General features: G+C 42.1%; 1 protein-coding gene across 3 annotated transcripts in view; it reads left to right on the top strand.

Moving 5' to 3' along the window:
* Positions 1–1,991: 1,991 nt before the first annotated feature.
* The window catches only part of PRIM2 (DNA primase subunit 2), a 94,842-nt gene continuing 75,683 nt past the window's right edge, over positions 1,992–21,150 (top strand). The window contains exons 1-5 of one of the 3 annotated variants that reach the window (XM_073000242.2): positions 1,992–2,134; positions 6,911–7,070; positions 7,335–7,438; positions 9,097–9,176; positions 15,908–16,028. In XM_073000242.2, coding sequence (XP_072856343.2) covers positions 6,923–7,070; positions 7,335–7,438; positions 9,097–9,176; positions 15,908–16,028 — 453 coding nt within the window. In that variant the 5' untranslated portion in view covers positions 1,992–2,134; positions 6,911–6,922. Of the gene's footprint in view, positions 2,211–2,465; positions 2,483–6,910; positions 7,071–7,334; positions 7,439–9,096; positions 9,177–15,907; positions 16,029–21,150 lie in introns of those variants that run through there. The other 2 variants (XM_073000234.2, XM_078386287.1) reach the window with 2 other exon arrangements.

Here is a 21,150-nt window from a genome sequence, read left to right as displayed (position 1 = left end):
TCTTCGGGAGTTTCTCTAGTCCATCCACACTATCCATTCTCTTCTGATGATGTGATATTAGTCCTGAAGAGGATGGATGCCTCTTACTCTGGTATCTCAGCTTTGACCATTCTGCCTTGGCTGACCCCACAAGGAGTTTATCCTCCCAATGGTACTGTTCTTATGTTTCCTTAAATATAAACCCTGTCACCACATAAGACCCAAGCAGGACTGTTAATTGGAAGTCACTCATTTATAGGGTCACCAAATGTAAGAAATGACTTGACAGTGCATAAAAAAAGATGAAATCAACTTGATGGCATATAATAACAATGTAAGGGTGCAACTACTGTACACAGTACGCAAAATGCAAATTGATCCACTGTGAAGGAAGTCAAGTTTCCCCAGGTGAATTCACTTCAGTTAGGAGTCAGGATAGGGGACAAAATTAGTTCTTACCTTTGTTTGCAGAGCTCTACTCTGGTCATCTAGATTTGCAGGAGGCAAGATTAGAGCAGAGCTATCTTAACAAGCTGCAAACAAGGGTGATTTCTCTCTGTGCCAACTCCCCACACTTTAAAAAAAAACGTTTTATTCATCTAGCTACCCTACTGTTAGGGCAGCAAGCCTTTAAAAGAAAAAGAAGGAAAACTGAACTGAAAGGAAATTTTAAAACAAGCAGACCTAGATACTAGGTTTGGGAAAGAGATGATTAAAAGAACCCACTGCCTGGGTTCAGTCACTACTGCTGTAGCCGAGTGGAGTAGATTCAAGTTGAACAGCTACAACTCCCTCCACTTTAACTCAAATGATCATATTGCCTGAACCAATGTGAATCAAGTCATTGACAAGAAATTAGAAGCCCTGGCAGTGGTGTGTGTGTGTGTGTGTAAGCTATGCCATGGAAGTGCAAACTCTGGGTTGAGTGGCACGTATTGATTTCCTGCATTATTTGCCCATTTAGTTGCCGCCTAACAATGAAACATTATCCTTGGCAGACATGTGCAGATTTTAGGAGCAGATCAATATTAGAGCTTTGCGAAACCTTTGCATATTTTAAAATAAGGTTAATATTTTAAAATATAGCTCACATAAATATTAATAATTCTGCGTCATTAACTCAGTTCTGACTTATTGGGACCCTTCCAGAATTTTCTAATAAGATAATCAGAAGAAATTTATGGGTCTTTTCATCTGGTGGCACACAGCTTTCCCGAGGCTGAACAGGTCCCCACACCTGCTCTGGGTATTTGGGCTGGCCCCTTTTCCTGGGAGGCAGAGGACACATTCGAACTTCTGGCTCATCACTCCACAGCCAGCGAAGTGTGATGGTCCCTCAAACTGAAACCAACTTATAACCACCTTAAGAAGGTTTCCAAGGGAAGTGAGGTATCTAAGGAGTGGTTTTACCAATTCCACCCATCCCCAGTGAGTTTCTATGGCTGAGCAGGGATTCGAACTCGGGTCCCCTATTCCGAACCCTAGTTTGGCACTCTGTCCGTTACACCCCACTGGCTACCCACAGCCAGCGACTGCAGAATTTGATTTAATTTTACAAGAACTGTTAAGGCTGAAAGTGAATGATCCCTGGACTCAGCCTCTCTCATCTTTTGGATTCTGTAGATTAGTTCTTCGTTTGGTCTTCAGGCTTTAAATTCCATTTTCCTTTCCAGGTTTGATTCCATTAAACCCGAAAAACAAAAACAACGCCAGCCTCTATCCTCAGCTCAGATGACAAGCTATCTATCGCTAATGCCTGTGACTGCGCTTAAACTTGAAGAAGGCTTCAGAAGCTCTTCCCGGCCCTCGGGTCGCGTGGCAGCGCAAAATTTAGCTCGCCTCCACCACAGACGGTGGCGCTCTCCGACGCCGGGGACCCGTCTACTTCCGGCCCCGCTTGGTCACGTCATCCGTTATGCCCGCGTTCTCTCACCAATTCACTACAGTACAGTATTTCCCTTCCAATCCGAGAAATGGAAGAAGAAGGCGGGGGGGGGAGGCGTTACCATGACAACCGCAGAAGCCGGCGGAAGGCGTCGGGTCGAGGAGCGGAATCAGAACGCAAGGGAAGACGTCACGGGGAGGCGGAGCTTGTGACGCTTTTCGCGCGGGAAATTGGGATCTGGTGGTCCAGCGTCTCCAGGCGGGGCTGCAGGTAGGCTGCGCAAGGAGGGCGGGTCGCCGACCTTTGTTCCCGGTCCGATCTCGGCACCAGCGCCGTCTTCGAAGAGGTTTGCTCTAAACTTACGTCCTTCAGAGCTCTATAGGGTTTCCCCGCTAGGGAGGTGCTCCTCTTCCAGCGCGCGATGGATCTCCTCTGGCGGGAAAAGGGACCCTCGGGGTGTCATAGATAGACTCCTAGGGAGAATCATGGAGTGGGAAGGGGTCCCTGAGGCCATCGAGCCCAAACCCCCCCCCCCCGCTCAGTGCAGGAATACCGATCAAAGGACATCAGCCAGGTGGTTGTCTGAATTCCTCTTGAATGCCTCCACCGCCTCTCGAAGTAATAGGTTCCACTTTCGTATTGCTCTAACCGTTGGGACATTTTTTCCTGATATTCAAGCGAAATCTGGCTTCCTGTAGCTTGAGCCCATTGTTGTGTGTCCTGCACTCTGGGATGATCAAGAACAGATCCTGCCCTTCTGTATGACAGCCTTTCAAGTACTGTATTTGAATATGTTATCATATCACCCCTCTCTCTGTCTACTTTTCCCAAGGCTAAACATGTCCAATTCTTTCAGTCCTTCCTCATAAGGCCTGGTTTCCAGCCCCCTGATCATCCTTGTTGGCCTTTTCTGAACTTGTTCTAGTTTGTCAGCATTCGTGGAAGTACAGTGTCCAGAACTGGATGAGGCCTGAATAGAGGGGAAAATCAGTCCTGAGGTTTCCTTGATTTCATCTGTGCTGCCTTTTCCTAAAACATTGCTTTTTGCTTTGTCATGTGTTGCCTGTGAAGTATGATGTCTGGAAACTCTTGATTTTGCTGTTTTAGAGATCAGTCACTCTCCTCACGAATTGGAGATGTGTGTGTGAAAGTAGCACTGTGTGCTACTTTCTTGCAGGCTTTCCCAGGCTACTGCAGCCGTCTCATTAATTTACAGAAAATTTAACTACAGTATTGTATTCTAATGTTCAGTTTTGTTTTAATGTTCAGTTTTGTTTTAATGTTCAGTTTTGCTTTAACTTTGCTGCCTATTACATTGCAATTTTCAGACTCAGGTTATTCATGAATAACCAGCGTAATGGGGCTTTGTGTATCCAATTTGTTTGACCGTTGTCCCATTCTTCCAGAGTCTTGTGGCAGAGTGTCACTGTTTAGATTTTCTTAGTCGTACAGCTGTTGCCATTACCTCTCCAATGCACAAGGTGCTTAAATGTAGGGGTGGGGACATCTTAGCCCTAGAATGAGGTGTGGTGTACCCTTTGATATTTGTCTGTGGTTGCCCCTGAAAAAAACCTCTTAACAGAGGTATCCTAAATTACTGGGAAAGAGAAGTGACAGCTGTTGTGGGCTATCTGTGTTAAGAGCCCTGTTGGCTCATAGAGGTTAAAGGGTGTGTGGGCAGTTTCATTTGGCTTTTTTTGTTAGCATTATTTCACTTCAAGAAACCTCCCCAAAATCAACAGATGGGGATTGATTATGGCAACTCCAAGGCTGGTGTTATTTTGGGATACATTGAGGAAATGAGAACTCTGGGAATCCTGTGGGTCATCATCTTCCCTAACATGAACCTGGAATAGTCCTTTCTGGTCCCCTCTGTCTATAGAATGTCACAAGTGGGTCAGAAACACAGTGGTTGAACTTGCTGCCCCGGAGAAGCTTCTAGTTGCCTCATCTGCAGGCAGGGATGGTAAAATCATTGTATGGTCTTTTAGCAGCCTTTTCCCAGCGGATGGGATTATTTTCTTCTTGTTGTTGTTTAGTCATTAAGTCGTGTTCAACTCTTCCTGACCCCATGGACCAGAGCACGCCAGGCCCTCCTGTCTTCCACTGCCTCCCGGAGTTGTGTCAAATTCATGTTGGTAGCTTCGATGACACTGTCCAACTGTCTCATCCTCTGTCGTCCCTTTCTCCTCTTGCCTTCACACTTTCCCAACATCAGGGGCTTTTCCAGGGAATCTTCTCTTCTCATGAGACGGCCAAAGTATTGGAGCCTCAGCTCAGCGCCACAATTCAAAAGCTTCAATTCTTTGGCGGTCAGCCTTCTTTATGGTCCAGCTCCCACTTCCGTACATCGCTACTGCAAAAACTATAGATTTGACTATGCGAACTTTCATTGGCAAGGTGATGTCTCTGCTTTTTAAGATAGTGTCTACGTTTGTCATCGCTTTCCTCCCAAGAAGCAGGAGTCTTTTAATTTTGCGGCTGCTGTCACCATCTGCAGTGATCATGGAGCCCAAGAAACTCTGTCACTGCCTCGATATCTTCCCCTTCTATTTGCTAGGAGGCCATAATCTTGGTTTTTTTGATGTTGAGCTTCAGACCATTTTTGTGCTCTCCTCTTTCACCCTCAGTAAGAGGTTCTTTAATTCTTCCTCACTTTCTGCCATCAGAGTGGTATAATCTGCATATCTGAGGTTGTTGATATTTCTTCTGGCAATCTTAATTCCAGTTTGGGATTCCTCCAGTCCAGCCTTTCGCATGATGTATTCTGCATATGTTAAATAAGCAGAGAGACAATATACTAGCCTTGTCGTACTCCTTTCTCAATCAGTTGTTCTATATCGAGTTCTAACTATTGCTTCCTGTCTCACACATAAATTTCTCAGGGGGTAGATAAGGTGGTCAGGCACCCCTATTTCTTTAAGAACTTGCCATAGTTTGTTGTGGTCCACACAGTCAAAGACTTTTGCGTAGTCAGTGAAGCAGAAGTAGATGTTTTTCCGGAATTCCAGCTTGTACTTCTGGGAGTTCTTGGTCCACATATTGCCTACCTTGTAGGATTTTGAGCATAACCTTGCTAGCATGTGAAATGAGTGCAGTTGTACAGTAGTTGGAGCATTCTTTGGCACTGCCCTCTTTGGGATTGGGATGTAAACTGATCTTTTCCAGTCCTCTGGCCACTGCTGAGTTTTCCAAACTTGCCAGCATATTGAGGGTAGCACCTTAACAGTGTCATCTTTTAATATTTTAAATAGTTCAACTGGAATGCCATCACTTCCTTGTTGTTAGCCATGCTTTCTAAGGCCCACTTGACTTCGTTCTCCAGGATGTCTAGCTCAAGGTCAGCAAACACACTATCTGGGTTGTCCGGGACATCCAGATCTTTCTGGTATAATTCCTCTGTGTATTCCTGCCACCTCTTATTGATGTCTTCTCCTTCTGTTAGGTCCCTATCATTTTTGTCCTTTATCATGTCCATCTTTTTACATAGCATTTCTTTAATATCTCCAATTTTCTTGAACAGATCTCTGGTTTTTCCCTTTCTTTTATTTTCCTCTATTTCTTTGCACTGTTCATTTAAGAAGGCCCTCTTGTCTCTCCTTGCTATTCTTTGGAAATCTGCATTCAATCTTCTGTACCTTTCCCTATTTTTCTTGCATTTTGTTTCCCTTCTCTTCTCTGCTATTTGTAAGGCTTTGTTGCACAGCCATTTTGCTTTCTTTTATTTCCTTTTCTTTGGGATGGTTTATGTTGCTGCCTCCTGTACAATGTTACAAGCCTCCATCCATAGTTCTTCAGGCACTCTGTCTACCAAATCGAGTTCCTTAAATCTGTTCTTCACTTGCACTGTGTATTCATAAGGGATTTGGTTTAGATTATACCTGACTAGCCCACTGGTTTTTCTTTCTTCAGTTTAAGCTTGTAAGAAGCTGATGATCAGAGCCACAATCAGCTCCAGGTCTTGTTTTTGCTGTCTGTATAGAGCTTCTCCATCTTTGGCTGCAGAGAACATAATCTGATTTTGGTATTGCCTGTCTGGTGATGTCCATGTGTAGAGTTGCCTCTTGTGTTGTCATTCTCTCAGTTGCTTGCATCTTTCATACAGCAAGGAATAATTCTGAGGAACCTCTGGCATAATAGATGGATAGAGTATTGGAACAGAACTCAGGAGACCTGGGTTCCAGTTCCCACATGGCTGTGGAAATTGAATGGGAGGCGGCAATGATAAAGCACTCCTTGGATACCTCACATGCCTCGAAAACCCTGTTAGGGCTGCCGTAAGCTGGGAGCAACTTTATAGCACATAACAACAATAACTTCTGCAGTGTGTAGAAGTCCATAGTGTGTAGTGCTTATTTTCAAGCACTTTACATCTTTCAATTGCTGCTTCTGATAGAGGTATTTAGATGTTGTTTCTTCCTTTTGTATGTTTACATCCAGTTCTTCATCTGCAGAGGCTTCCCGGACCAGCTAATAAACCAAAGTATAAAAATAACAAATAACTCAAGGATATGATTTAATATCTGTCTAGCACAGAGTGTCTGCTGCTAATTATTACGTGTGTTTGTTTTATCTCTCCCCTTTTGCATGAAAATGGGGCTCAAGGCAGCTCAGAGGAAGATTAATTTCTATCCAATAAAAACACAAAAAATTAATACCAAGATGTAATATGAAACACAAAATTCTGAGGATTTCCCCCTTTTTGGAACAATAATGACCCAATTTCATTGTTTTTGTAGCACATTGTAACTCATTTTGCTTACTGAGACAGTGTTGGCCCCTCATTGCCTGTATCCAAATGAAAGGTAAAAGCTTTATGAAATGTGGGGAATATTTGCAAGTCACAACCGGCCCAAAGCCATGGTAATTGTGAATTATAGATGTTCTGTTGAATCCAAAGACTCAAAATTAAGCTTCATATTTCTTCTAACTTGATCAGGAGATTTCAGCTCTAAGGAAATTTCACTCTGCCATTCAGAGTGATGCAGGTTCTGAAAACATACACTCCTTAGTTATATACTAAATTCTTACTATGGCCTTTTATAGGATTACTTCAAAATGCAGTTTTTAAGAAAAAGGAGACAGAAATTGCAGACTGATGATAAAGAAGTTCAGTACCCATTCAGCCTTCAGTTTTATTTGCAACCGCCTACGGAAAATATCTCTTTAATGGAATTTGAAAGTTTTGCTGTTGACAGACTTAAACGTGAGTAAAAATGTTTTCTACTATGGTCAGGAATAGTGAGAAGGCTATATTTCTGTAAACTTCTATATGGAATGTTACTTGAGGTGAACTTTTTCATGGTTAAAGAAAATGCACTCAGATGGTTTGTCATAGCTGTTATTACTCTTTATGCAGGATCGTTACAATGTCTTTCCCAATTGTTAATTTCAATCCGTTCTGCAGACCTTCAGATTTCTATATAATTGGCTTATACATTTTAAGACTGTTATTGTTTGCTCTTCACAGTACTCAAAGTAGTTGAGAACCTGGGTGTGACTTATGTGAAAGGTAGTAAACAATACAATCAAAAGCTGGAAGCAGAACTTAAGGCCCTTCACTTTCCGTACCATGTAAGTAAAGCTGAATGGAACTCCAAATATAAATGGTTTTTTTTTTCATTTACAGGTAAGACAGTTCAGGGAGAAGTCCTTTAGAGAGAGAAAGAGATAGATTGAGAAATAGGCATATGCTGGCTGTTACTGGGTTCCTTGTCATGTGGGACCCATTGAGTCTGTATTCCCTGGACTTCCACACATGTTGTTGTTCTCAACATGTACTGGACCGCTGTGGCTTCTGAGACTGCTGCTGCTTAGGGTTTCCTATGTAGCAGGAAAATCAAAGCTCTTTGCAGGTGCAAATTTCACAGCTTGTAGATGCCCACAGCCACATCCAAAGATATTTCCCTCAAATTACTAGCTTGGATGTCAAGGTTCAGAGCCATAGAAGTACCACTGAATTTATTTCTGTGACAGGAAGAAGATTGTTTTCTTCTTTTAAATCAAGATGCACGGTCCGAGCATTGATTGTTTCTGACTAAAACTGGGAGTTTTATCTTTGTTAAAAGAAATTGTAGGCCTTGTTTTAAAGGGAAAAACTGACTGCAGTTGGAAGGAAGGTATCCATTACAGGTCCCATAATCTTCCTTCCAACCTGCAGTTCTTGCTTCCCTGAACTCTTATATGCTAAGCAGTTGCCATCGTCCATCCTGTCAGTCTGATGCCCCTTCCCTTAAACTCCCCTGTGCCTGTTCAAGTCGTATCAGCTGAAAATCTCACCACTTCCCCATATTTCCACTTTCTCCCCTCCTATGACTGCACATGGTGTTAACAGATCCTATAACCAAAGACATAAATGACAAAGCATTAGAGCTGCTCAGGACCTTTGTAGGATGTGGCAGGCTGCTGTGTCCTGCATGGGGAACACCAGAAGGGTCTGGTCTTTGGAGGGCTAGATAGTCCCACCTTTAATCAGCTTGCAATCAGTTTTAATACTGAAACTTTATGATGATGATGATGTCCCCCCCCTTCTTTGGTAACCCACATTAGATTTATTTTATAAATAAAAATGGGATATAAGTTTAATGTAAACAGATTAAATAATGCCACTGGGTAGTTAGCCAAATGATCTTCCCATGGCAGGGAATTCTTTAGCCTTACGGTGTAATTGCAAGTTGGGTGTGGTGGGAAACATGGTTTTGCATTTGGCTCTTTCTCAGCGCCACCGCCACTATAGGGTAGCTGTTGCCAGTTGGTGAAAGTTACGGGGAAAGAGTTTGCAAGACTGAGGTGTGTGCCTAATTCTGGGCTATAGAAGCACCGCTCTCTCTCTCCCCAAAATTGTTCTTACAAGTATTCAAAACTTTGTGATTGTAATGAATGAAATCTGGCGGGCAATTCATGCACTGGGTCTTCTCCTTCATCATCTTCTCCCTGAAAAGACCAGATGGTGGGAGGGACTTAAGAAATGTTGCGGGCTGTGTCCCAAGGGACTTCAGTAGGAGGAGGAATTTTCCTGCCTGGGGTGGCAGAATCTCACAGTGCTCACCCAGTGCTCTGGTTCCAGTGCTTTCTCCAGGAAGCTTTGGGAAAAGGAGGGAAGGCGGTGGTATTTGAACCTGCTTTCTGCTCGCTTAGTGTTGGAGATCCCATGAGAACATGATACACTAAGTGCTATCTTGATTTTGTTTTGTATGTTGATTTTTTGTTAATTTGTTTTGTTTTCTTCTTAGGCTTTGATTCAAGAGGATCATGAGAGAAGAAGAAAAGATCATATTTCTCATTTCATACTGCGACTTGCTTACTGCCAAACGTAGGTATTGTTTGCCCAGTTATTGTGAAGTTCTGCATATATGCTGCCTTCAGGCAGTTTTGAATATCTGTAAATGGGTATTCATGAGCATTAATTGAACCACATCCCAAGAAATATAGAACAATCTGGTTCTTGAAATGGTGCTCTTTTGAGTTTGAAGATCATTTCAGATGTTGTATTAATCAACAGTTAAAAGAAGTCCATTTCGGAGGAGAAATTAACAAACCCATTAGTTGCAACCATAATTTCATCTCCAGAGGCTACCAGACCATGGAAGAGGGCATGAATGTGCGATCCTGAGTTCTGAGATAAGGGTGAAGCCAAAGCAGATGAGTGACTACAAGTCATGGTTCACAGCAGAGGAATTCAAAGAAAATAAAAGTGGGACAACAGTGCATTTTTAATGTCTACTTATTTTTGTCCAAACCCAATGTTTTGGAGGTGATTCCTCCTCCAAGAACTACCTGCAATACTCAAACCAGGTGCTTGATACTGCATGTGTATCACTTCTGTTTAGAGTTGGGGGTATTTGTATTCGTATATTAATATGAATATCCTCACGCAGCTGGACTTAACGAACGAGCCGGAGCATCCGCTCACACATCCACTGCTGGTGGCTTCGCTCATCCTTCCAATCACTCCTGGAGTGCCACTCTCTTCCTGTTCGGCTAGCTACTCTAGGCAGGGGAAGGGAAGATAAGTTTCCCTGCACGGCTGCCAAGTCATTAGCCAAGTGGGAAGAGAGTGGCACTGCAGAAGAGATTGGAAGGATGAGCAAGGCCACTGCCGGATGCCTGAGTGGACAGTCCGGCCCCAGGGGCTGGACCCTCATTAAGTCCAGCTGCTTGGGGATATATGAATACCCCCATCTCTACTTCGGTTTTCTAAGTAAGCCATCGTTTGTTTATTTTGCATGTTGAAGCTCAAAACTATAATTCAAGTTATAAACTATGGTTAATAGAGATATGCTGAGATGTCTGAATTGAGCCTGTCTTGCTCTTAGAAGTGGGACAGGTGAGCCTAAGTTACATTTGCTTGCCAAACTTTTATATGGTGTTTTTCTTTCTTGAGGGGAAAAATCAAAACAGTAATTAAAGGACATTACAAATGGTTGTGGTATTGTACTTAAATAATTGGAATTTTATAAATCAGTAGAGGCATGAATAATTCTTGAAGGGACTAGCTATTACAAAGTGGCTTTTTAGGAAGCATGTTAACTTTCCGTTCGTCATGAGAACCCAAGTCCTTTGAAGGATTTGGGCTTATAATATTTCAGTCAGTGTTAATTGAACTCTCACTGGGATGTAGTACAAAGTTCTAGATCTGTTTTAATTATGCTCCTTTGTGACGTTTTTAAGGAGATGTATTATGTCAATTCTTGTCTTATATAGTCTTGGTGGATGGTTCTCAACTAATTAAAGTTAAGACTGTCATTTTATTATTTGGTGGCTCTGAGAGCAAAATTGAAACATTCTCTGCTAAAGATGGTTCAATAGTGCCATCGTGTGGCAAAAGCTTGTTTTGTAACTCTCAATTTCTTTCTGGTTGTACCTTGGCTTTACAGTAAGGCATTTATCATTAACTCGTTTGTCCATGAAATAAAAGGTAAATGGTTGCTTGTCATAAGCTTAGTACTTTCCTTTGGTTGTCCATGAATCATTCATGTATATAATGCATGTACAGTTAAAGAAAATGTTTAAGAAATCTTTTAAAAAGTACATTATGTTTGTATATTTTAAAGGATTTGTTGTTGTTCTCTGCTGCAAAGTTGACTCGGACTTCAAGTATGACTAAGATGGGAGGTAGTTCTGTGTGTGGTGTTAGGCTCCGCTACTTAGTTCTCCACATGAGGCTAGCTTCCTAATGTAAGTGTGTTCACTTCTTTGCAGGCCACATGGGTTTCAATAGAATTTGTTTCACATGTGGACATACATATGGTAGGGCCCTGGGTTCAACTTAAAAATATTGGCAGTAGGTTGGGGGAGAAGCAGGAGTAAAACAGACAATTGGTTAGGTGTGCCTTGATCATGTTGGTATGTCCTGCTCATATAGAACTGTCCAGGTAATGGCTTCATCATTTGAGTAGTACAGTGGTGCCTCGCAAGACAAATGCCTCGCAGGACAAAAAACTCGCAAGACAAATGGCTTTGGCAATGGGGGTTGATGACCCACAAGACAAATGTTCCTATAACCGTGCTTCGCAAGAAGAATGTTTTCCGTTTTTTGTTCCTGCCTCATGTTTGCTGATTTTAAAATGTTTTTCTATGATGTTTAAAAAGTTAAAGTTTTTTGACTGAAATTTTTTAAAATCTTCTGCACAATATGTATGGCTTTAAAGAGCACTTAATAAACCCTTTGTAAACCAAATTTGACTTTGTTCTGACTTTTTTGCCCATAGGAACACATTATTTAGACTTCAATGCATTCCTATGGGAAAATGCGTTTTGCAAGATGAATTTTTCGTAAGACAACATTAACTGCAGAATGAATTAAATTCGTCTTGTGAGGCACCACTGTACTATTAAGAGGAAAACTGTCAGGACAGGCTGAATTGGGTACCCGGCTAAGGACCCAGAGGTTAGGAGTTTGATCCCCGCTTGTGCCTCCTGTGAGAAAAGCCGGCCTGTGTGGCCCTGAGCAAAGAGCAGAGTCCTCGAGCATTGTCAGAAGAAGATAATGGTGAACCACTTCTAAGTTGTAAGTAGACAACTCTATACCTAGGAAATTCTGGAAAGGAATGAGTCAGAATCACCTTGATATAATTATGGAGAGGAAAACAGGTATTTGATGATTACATAGTTTTAAGGCAGTGATTACATAGTTTTTCAGCCAAGTTACTGGCAACAACTGAAGACCACTTGACAATTTGTAGGTGTAGAAATCTTTCTGCCTGCTCACGAGTTTTGACTAGAACTGTTTCGCTTTTTTCAAACTAACATGTATGTGTATAAAATGTTGAAAATCATTATACATTTCTGAAGATCTTGAGGCTCAGAGCTACTGGAAAATGTTATGTTGGCTTAAAAGGCAATGTTTATATTCATTGGTATACAGTCATGTGAAAAAGAAACGACACCTTCTTTGAATTCTGTGGTTTTACATATCAGGACATAATAAAAATCATCTGGTCCTTAGCAGGTCTGAAAATTTGGTAAATACCACCTCAGATGAACAACAGCACATGACATATTGCACCATGTCATGCTTTATTTATTTAAATAAAAATAAAGCCAAATGGAGAAGACGTGTGTGAAAAACTATGTGCACCTTATGATTCAACAGCTTGTAGAACTACCTTTAGCAGCAATAACTCAAAGCAATTGTTCTCTGTATGACTTTATCAGTCTCTCAAATTGTTGTAGAGGAATTTTGGCCCACTCTTCCTTACAACATGGTTTCAGTTCACTGAGGTTTGTGGACATTTGTTTATGCACAGCTGTTGCAAGCATTCATTTGGGTTGATATCTGGATTCTGACTGGGCCATTGCAACACCTTGATTCTCTTCTTTTTCAGCCATTTTGTTGTAGATTGGCTGATGTGGTTGGGATCATTGTCCTGTTGCATGACCCAATTTTGGCCAAGCTTTAGATGTCAGATGGATGGCCTCACATTAAACTCTAGAATACTTCGGTATACAGAAGAATTTATGGTCAACTCATTGACAGCAAAGTGTCCAGGTGGCTGCAAAATAAGCCCAAATCATCATCCCTCCACTACCGTGCTTGACAGTTGGTATGTGGTGTCTGTGCTGATATGCTGTGTTTGATGGCGCTGTGCATGATGGCCAGACATCTTCACTTTGGTCTTATCTGTCCAAAGGACATTGTTCCAGAAGTTTAGTGGTTTATCCAGATGGAACTTGGCAAGCCTATGCCATGCTGCCATGTTCTTTCTAGAGAGAAGAGGCTTTCTCTTGCCAGTCCTTCCAAACCAACCATACTCGTTCAGGCCTCTTCTAATTGTACAGTCTTGAACGTTAACATTTAAAGTGCTAACTGAGGCCTATAGAGTCTGAGATGTAACTCTTGAGTTTTTGGCAGTTTCTCTGAGCATGGGGTGACCTCGGGGTGAATTTGCTTGGATGTCCATCCCAGGGTAGATTGGCAACTGTCTTGAATGTTTTCCACTTGTGAATCTTCCTCACTGTAAAATGATGGACTTTAAATTCTTTGGAAATGGCCTTATAACCCTTTCCAGATTGATGGGCAATAACAGTTGCTTCTCTACAATCCTCGCCGATGTATTTCCTCCTTGGCATTGTGTTAACACGTACCTGAACCTGCAAACTGCTAAAACCTCAGCTTTTTTTAGAGGTGGTCACATTTGCTGATCAGTTACTCAAGGGCATTTGATTAGCTGTACCTGGCTGCTTCTTAAGCTCTTAATTCCTAGGGAAGCAGTAAGAGTGTATTTGGTTTTTCACACATGGCTTCTCCATTTTGATTTTATTTTTGTAAAATAAGGCATGACTCAATGTAATATGTTATTTGTTGTTCATCTGAGGTTGCACTTACCTAATTTCAGATCTACCGAGGACCATTGATGAAGATATGCCCAGATCCTTTCAGCTGATTTTTATTATGTCCTGATACATAAAACCATAGAATTCAAAGAGGATGTCCTTTCTTTTTCCCATGACTGTATCTTTGATAGAGTAAAAGTCTGAATTCAGTCTAATACTGACACTAGAGTGGCAACATTATAGAATACCATTGCTTTCCTCTTCTCACCCCACAGCTCTTGGAAGTGTCCAGATACCAATTCCAGGTTTTTTTTTCAACCCTATGCAGCAGATGTTTGAGACACAAGGGGCTGCAGTGGGAGGAAAAGATGGGCTTCCTTGAACTTCCAGTCAATTCTTTTGTTCTTTCAGTAAAAGTCCAGTGTTGTTCCCTTTCTGTCCTGAATTTCAGTCATTTATACATTTTGTCCACCATGGCCCATATTCAGTAGACTGGTAATTTAGTGTAGCATGACATATTTTGTGTTCTTGATCTAGCCATGTGCCGAGGTCAAACATAGGTTAATTGCATCTGGACATAGTCTTCCATTGATGTTTACAGAAGGGACTGAGATGCAGCTGAGACACCCTCTGATTTATCTTTTTTTTGAGGGGTGGGGGCTACAGTAGGAAGAATTGAAAAATCTCCCTGCCTTGATTTCTGCAGAAGTTTCTTATGATTAATAATTGTACCCATGGGGATTCTGGACCCAACTTAGTTATTAGGATCTCAGGAAAGTGTGCAAACTTGACATGGCTGTTGAGAATGACACCACTCTAGTCAAGAATGGAAGACTACTAAAACTATATATCAGGTTTAGTAATTTCTGTGCTGTCATCTTAATGCATCAGCTTCTCCTGGTGCAGTGGTTCAGCACTAGGAGAACTGAAATGGAAAAAGAAATTACTGATGTACAGTAGAACCCTTATCCATAGGATCAGTATCCACTGATTCACTTATCCACTGTATGAAAATATTAAAAATATTGAAAGAAAAAATCCAGAAAAACCCTATTTTTACATGTATCACCAGAACTGGCCATTAGAAGGAGCCAGGGACTGTGCTATGAATGCTTGTTAGTGAAGAATACATTGCATGGTCTCTGACATTCTCTAGTGGCCAGTTCTGGTAATGCATGTGAAAACAATCTGCCTTTTACCATGCTATCTGTCTGTCCGTCCGTCTGTCACTATTACCCACAGTTCTCCGTATCCACAGGGGGATTGGAACCAATCCCCAGCAGATATGTGGGTCCTACTGTATTTCTTTCAGTAATTTCTTTCTTGGCAAAGGTCCTGGTTGCTGTCAATTCATCACCCTCTTCCCTTCTGATGTCTAGTGCATATGGAGTCTTTGCTAAATTGAAGTACAGTGGTGCGTCGTTTGACTATGTTAAAAAACCCATTGAAACGCATTAAAACCCGGTTAATGCGTTCCAATGGGCTGAATACCTGCTTGTCCAGCGAAGATCCTCCATACGGCGGCCATTTTCGGTGCCTGTAAAGCGAGGAATCCGTCCTAGAAAATAGCGGGGGCCATTTTCTTCAGCCGGTGGCCATTTTGAAACCTGCCGATCAGGTGTTTGCTGATCGTTGTACAGCGAAAATCGGTTCCTGAAGCAGGGGACTGATCATCGCTAAGCGAAATTCCCCCATTTAAACCATTGTTTTGCAATAGCAATTGTGATCGCAAAAACCTCATCATAAAGCGATTTCCTCGTTAAGCGAGGCAATCATTAAGCAGGGTACGACTGTACTGCTCTTCTCTCTGTTAACTGCATCACCTCACAACTGTTATTAGCCAAAGGTATTACTGTGTATTGCTTTGCTTCCTTGACTTATTTAAAAGTATCTTGTTTGTTTGTTTTTACTTCCCGGAGACTCCTGCAGAGTGCGGGCGGCATACAAGTCGAATAAATAAATAAAATAAATTATGTACTTCAGGCTGTAGGTGCATCTCCTGAATGCTAAACAACTAAACAAGAAGTGGAAGAAACTAATTTTGTCCAGCTACAAGGAATGAGAGACCAATACCATAAAAGAGAACACCCAATATAAATTTTGAGAATGAAGTTAAAACCCAAATTATGTAAGGAAGTTATTTCCATAAAGAAACATATGAATGTGACTCATGGATATTGTTGTTTATCTGCCTTCCAAAAAAGGTAAAGAACCCAAAATATGTGCTTGTTACAATTACATGTCCTTCAGCTTGTTTTTCTCTTGCAGGGAGGAACTTAGGCGGTGGTTTATCCAGCAAGAAATGGATCTTTTCCGCTACAGATTCATACAACTAAGTGACGAGTTGGCGAAAAAGTTCCTTGAATATGCTAATTTAGCATATGACGTAGTAAGTACAGTGTGTTTCCATTTTGGTCTCCTCTGGCAGTGCCTCATGACAGTAGACTTACTTCCACCGTGCTGAGATTTGTTCCTATTAGAGCTGCAAGTGGGTGGATTCCACACGGAGGGGCAGGGAGCTTCTTGTGAAAACTGAACTCTGAATTAATGCGCCTAGATAAAAACTGCATCATAAGCCATCTTGAAACCAGGAGTGGTTGTTGGCCAAAGTGTATGTAAACAATAGGTATTCTATCTGTGTTATCTGTCTTTTACTGATAACTGTATTATAAAGGGATGTGACAAAGAGATTTTTTATTGAAGCCTTGTGTAGTTATTCATTAATAAAGCATTGGAATCAGAGATGCAAAGACCTGTCAGGAAGCACAGTGTTTCAGTTTTTTTCCCCAGGGAGAGAATACAGAAAAGAATCCTCTAGAATATTGTTTCTTTAGGAATGAACAGTACAGTGGTGCCCCGCTATACGTTTACCCCCGCATGACATTGAAATCGCTTAACGATGACATTTCATGGATCGTCTTCGTCAAGCGGGGCACCACTGTACCGCAATCTGCTCCTGGTATTGTTTTGGGCACTATTTGATTTATGTATTGGCATTTTCTATGTATACAGTCATTTGCTTTGTTGCTTGAAGCTTATATTTGCAATAAATAGTTTGTTGGCTCAGCAGAACTTTATGAGTTCACCTGCTTCATGTTGTCCCCTGGGCCTACTGCATAGGTTGATGATGACGATGATTACAGAAAATGGCCTTATTCTAATTACAGTGGTGCCTCGTATAACGAGTGCCCCGTTTAACGACAAAACCACATAGCGATGCGGATTTTGCGATCGTATTGCGATGTTTCCTATGGGGAAAAATCGCTTTACGATTTTTCCCCATAGGCCCCATTTCCCCCCAGCTGACCAGCGGGCGCTTCCCCGGAGGTCGCTCTGAAGTCAGCACCGCCCAGCTGGGGGGAGAAGGTTCAGAGCGCCCGCGGTGGCCTGCTTCAGAGCAACCTCCGGGGAAGCGTCCACCGCGGACATTTGGAAGCCAGCTCCACCCAGCTGGGGGGAGAAGGTTCGAAGTGCCCGCGGTGGACGCTTCCCCGGAGGTTGCTCTGAAGCAGGCTTCAGAGTAACCTCCGGGGAAGCATCCACTGCCGGGGCTCGGAAGCAAGCGCCGCCCAGCTGGGGGGAGAAGGTTCGGAGCGCCCGCGGTGGACACTTCCCCAGAGGTTGCTCTGAAGCAGGCTTCAGAGTAACCTCCGGGGAAGCGTCCATAGCGGGCGCTCCGAAGCCAGCGCCGCCCAGCTGGGGGAAAATGGCCGCCCACAGCGTTTTCATGCCTCGCTTACCGAGGCAGCGAAAATGGCGGCCAGATGGGGGATTCTTCGCTTACCGGTGAGTTTTTCCCCAATAGGAACGCATTAAACGGAGTTTAATGCTTTCCTATGGGTTCCCCCCCGCACAGTGACGAATCCGGATAGCGACGTTAATCCTGGAACGGATTAATGTCGCTATGCGGGGCACCACTGTAGTTACTTACCTAGCAAAATATTTAAAATATTCTATGGCGTCACTGTAAAATCCTGTGCAAAAATCAATGTATAAAATCTGTTTGAAACACAGTGGGGTTTTCCAGAGTTACTTTATATGAACAAATGCTTACCGTATTTTTCGCTCCATAAGACACCCCTTTCCATAAAACGCACCATTTTTTAGGAGAAGAAAACAGGAAAATATAATCTGTTTTCTTCACTCCATAAGACGCACAGACTTTCCACCCCCTGTTTTGTGGGGGGAAAGTGCATCTTATGGTGCGAAAAATACGGTATATTTCTGATGATGAAGGGGCCATGCAAATGCAAGTATGCAGGTTATATATGTTTTTACAATATTAAAGTGTTATAATCTTAGTGGGTGAGCCCTGGATTGAGCTGTACTGTCTCCTATTTTTTATTGGTGAAGAAAACTAATTCTTTTATAATATATTTATAAATGTCAGAAACAGATGCTGAGGTTGAGGTATAAACAGTGGTTACACGTAGACACTTTTCAAGAAAAGAGAGAGAAATCTTTTATCAACTCTACGTGAGAAGATGTCCTCAGTAGCAAATGGGGTGCAGTTTCTCTGTGTTTTCTGTTTCCTAAGTTCTAAGCCTATTAACCTGGGGGGTGGAATCTTTTTTTTTAAGACTAGAAGTGAACAGATGTCTGGGTCTCAAACAGAGCAAAAAATCTAAGAACACTGTGTTTAAAAAGAGCTTTTTAAGTAAAGGAAGAAAATTGGAGGGGGGCACAGGAATATATGTTACTTGAGGTCCAGAAGGGCATGGACCTCCTGTAGAAATCGAGACCACTTTCTCCATGGCTATAAACTTGAGAGTAGTTCGTGGCTCCTGTGTTGGTTACCTACAGATTATCTCCTATTGTGCAAAATTTGGTCTGTTTAAGAAAAAAACTCCATCACTAAGAGTTGCTTCTGGGGGTTTCTTCGAGTGGATTCCTTGTGGTCAAAGGACCAGAGACTCGTACCTCTTATAACTGGGATGGTGGTACCTGGTCGTGATCATATCACTGTGTTTTCCTGCATGCTATGTTGTGGTCCAGCTGTCTTTGAGTAGCAGTGGCAGATATATCCAGATCACAACCTAGTGTACAGGTACACATCTTTGAGCTTTGTTGATCCTATTAGGACTTAAATGTGTGTCCCTTGCATGGGCTTGTGGATCTAAAATCCCTGGATTTTAACTGATAACTGACTGATTCTTCTTTAATTCAACATGAATGGTGTTCTTTACGAATAAAAAATCTTTCATTGTGACGGTAGCAAACAAAAAGTTTTCAGATGCACTATGATCAGCGCTCCCTTTAAGCTGCATGGCCACACGGTGGTGCATTGGTGCGTGCAGATTCTGAATTTTCCAGATATCTCTGTATTAATCATTCTGCTGTCTGTATAATTTTTCTTAAATTCTTCTGCAACTGCTTTTTTCTGAACTTATAAAGGGAGGGAAAATATATCCTGAAATAGTCAGCTGGAGGCGCTAATGCTCTGTAGTTCAATTTATGGGCTGCTGGGCAGGAAGGAAAAAAGTTGGGTAGCAGATGTCAGTGTGGTTTCGTTTTTCCCCCAGGTAGCTGCTCTTTGATATTTGTGTATGTGTGGTTTGAAAAATGGATTTGAAGAGGTTTGCTAAACAGTGCAAATGGCACTTCCTCAGTTTCCTGTTTTATCACTAATTGTTCTGATAAGAGCCTGCACTCTTTCATTTTATTTCACTTCCAAGTCCTTTTAATTGAGAAGTGGAAGGAAAGTATGTGAGTGCTGGTAATTCAGCATCTCAATGAGCGGTGAGTTCTTGACTTGCTTTAAAAGCATCACAAGGATAACTGGGCTTTGACAGTTGTTAATTAATCTAATAAAAGTGCCTGCCGTCTCCTGTGTTTTGACTTGCCTCGCTGGAGTTCAGATTTCCACCACTTTGAATTTCCTGTAGTGCTTTCCGCTTTCCCAGTATCACAGTGCCTGCAGAACAGAGCACATAAGACAAGCTGTAGTAGATCAGGCTGCAAGCCTATGTAACGCAGCTCTCTCTTCTCATCGTAGTGCGCAAGATCTCTCTCTCTCTTCACCCACACCTGCTTCTTCCTTTTTTCCTGTTTGGCCAGTAGGGTGTCTGGGATGGACAGATGACTGCTAGAGGGCTTGCGAATTTCAGCCAAGAGACCTATGAAATTGGGCCAAGGGCTGCAGGTGGCCCACGTTGTACGTACCAAGGAGACGACCCCCTCATCCACTTCTGTGTATCTGCCAACTAAACTGAGGTTGGCAAAACAACAAGAGATTTTTGAGAGGGGAAGATCTGGAGGAACATTTGCTGCTTCGGGGAAAAGTTATCTGGGTCAGGGCTTGGAAACTGTGAAGGAGTGACCTGGTTAATATTAGTCTCATGTGGCAAGGCGAGGACTGGAAGCAGCTGTGACTTCATCTTTCCAATATGTTGCATTTTACGAAAGGGTTCTGCAGTAATTTAGAAATCTCTTTTGCTCCTGGAGTAGTGAACCTCTGGTTGACCTGTCTTTATTAGAACTTGACCCCCGTGTCTTTCTGTCGGGTGATGTTCATGTTCTGGAGAATACTAACCTGCTATCTCTTGTTTGCTCAGAACTGCGTGGCTCTTGATCTCGCAGGTTAGCAGTGAATCTACTCTGCAGTTCTGAGTTTTTGAGAAAAAAATAGCTTACTGTTAACCTTTTCTTGTCACTATCTGTACCTTCCTGACACAGTTTGGCTGTATTATTCAGAGAGCAGTTTTGTAAAGTTTGTTCCAAGAATTCCATCCTTGGATGTAGTTTTCAACCCATATGGCATGTTGGTTTCTTCACTTTTGCGAAAACAGAGTAGTAAATGTGATTGAAGAATAACTAGCATGGCTGCCTCTTCTCACTTCCATAAACATAATGGAAAGCAATTTGAGGAAAATATATGCAGTGCTAATTAAGAGTTTTAATTTGTTCATTTTCTCAGTTTGATTGGAGACAGATGGTGATTATCAACAGAGATCTAAATAGACCTTTCTGAGATTGTTTTTACTAGTTACAATAAACCTGTAAAAATAATTCAAAATAAAACCAAACCCTGTGCCATATATCATAACTGGTTCTTCAGCCATCTTGCGATTTAAAATTTTAGTTAAGTTTTAGAGTAACACGAGGATGCACTGCTTAAGATTGATATGAACACACAAAGTGCCTGCTCAGCCATAAAATTTCCTGGGCACAGCCTCCGTTATGTGTTCTTCGCAACAATAAAACAAAGCTGCACATAGTGTATAGCTCTGGATATTGTGAATCAAAATGCAGCCATTTTGTAATTGGTTATAAAAGCAGCTAAAAACATTTGTGTTGAGCTTCTTGGATCTGTTGCAGCCTCAGCTTGGCCAAGCAAGATGCTAAATCTTTGGAATACAGCAGAAAGTTTGTCTCTCTGCGTGTGTTTGTGTGTGTTTGTCCCAAAAGATCACTAAAACACTGTGGATACTACCAAGGCCCCAACTTAAATAAATGATGAGGTTATCTCTTGACTGGCCCTGCTAGCTGTGGGATTCTGAAAATCACTGTCT

The sequence above is a fragment of the Pogona vitticeps genome, chromosome 1 (assembly GCF_051106095.1).
Source record: "Pogona vitticeps strain Pit_001003342236 chromosome 1, PviZW2.1, whole genome shotgun sequence".
Lineage (NCBI taxonomy): Eukaryota > Metazoa > Chordata > Lepidosauria > Squamata > Agamidae > Pogona > Pogona vitticeps.
The sequence above is the reverse complement of the archived record's forward strand: the minus strand, read 5'-3'. Positions and strand labels throughout refer to the sequence as shown.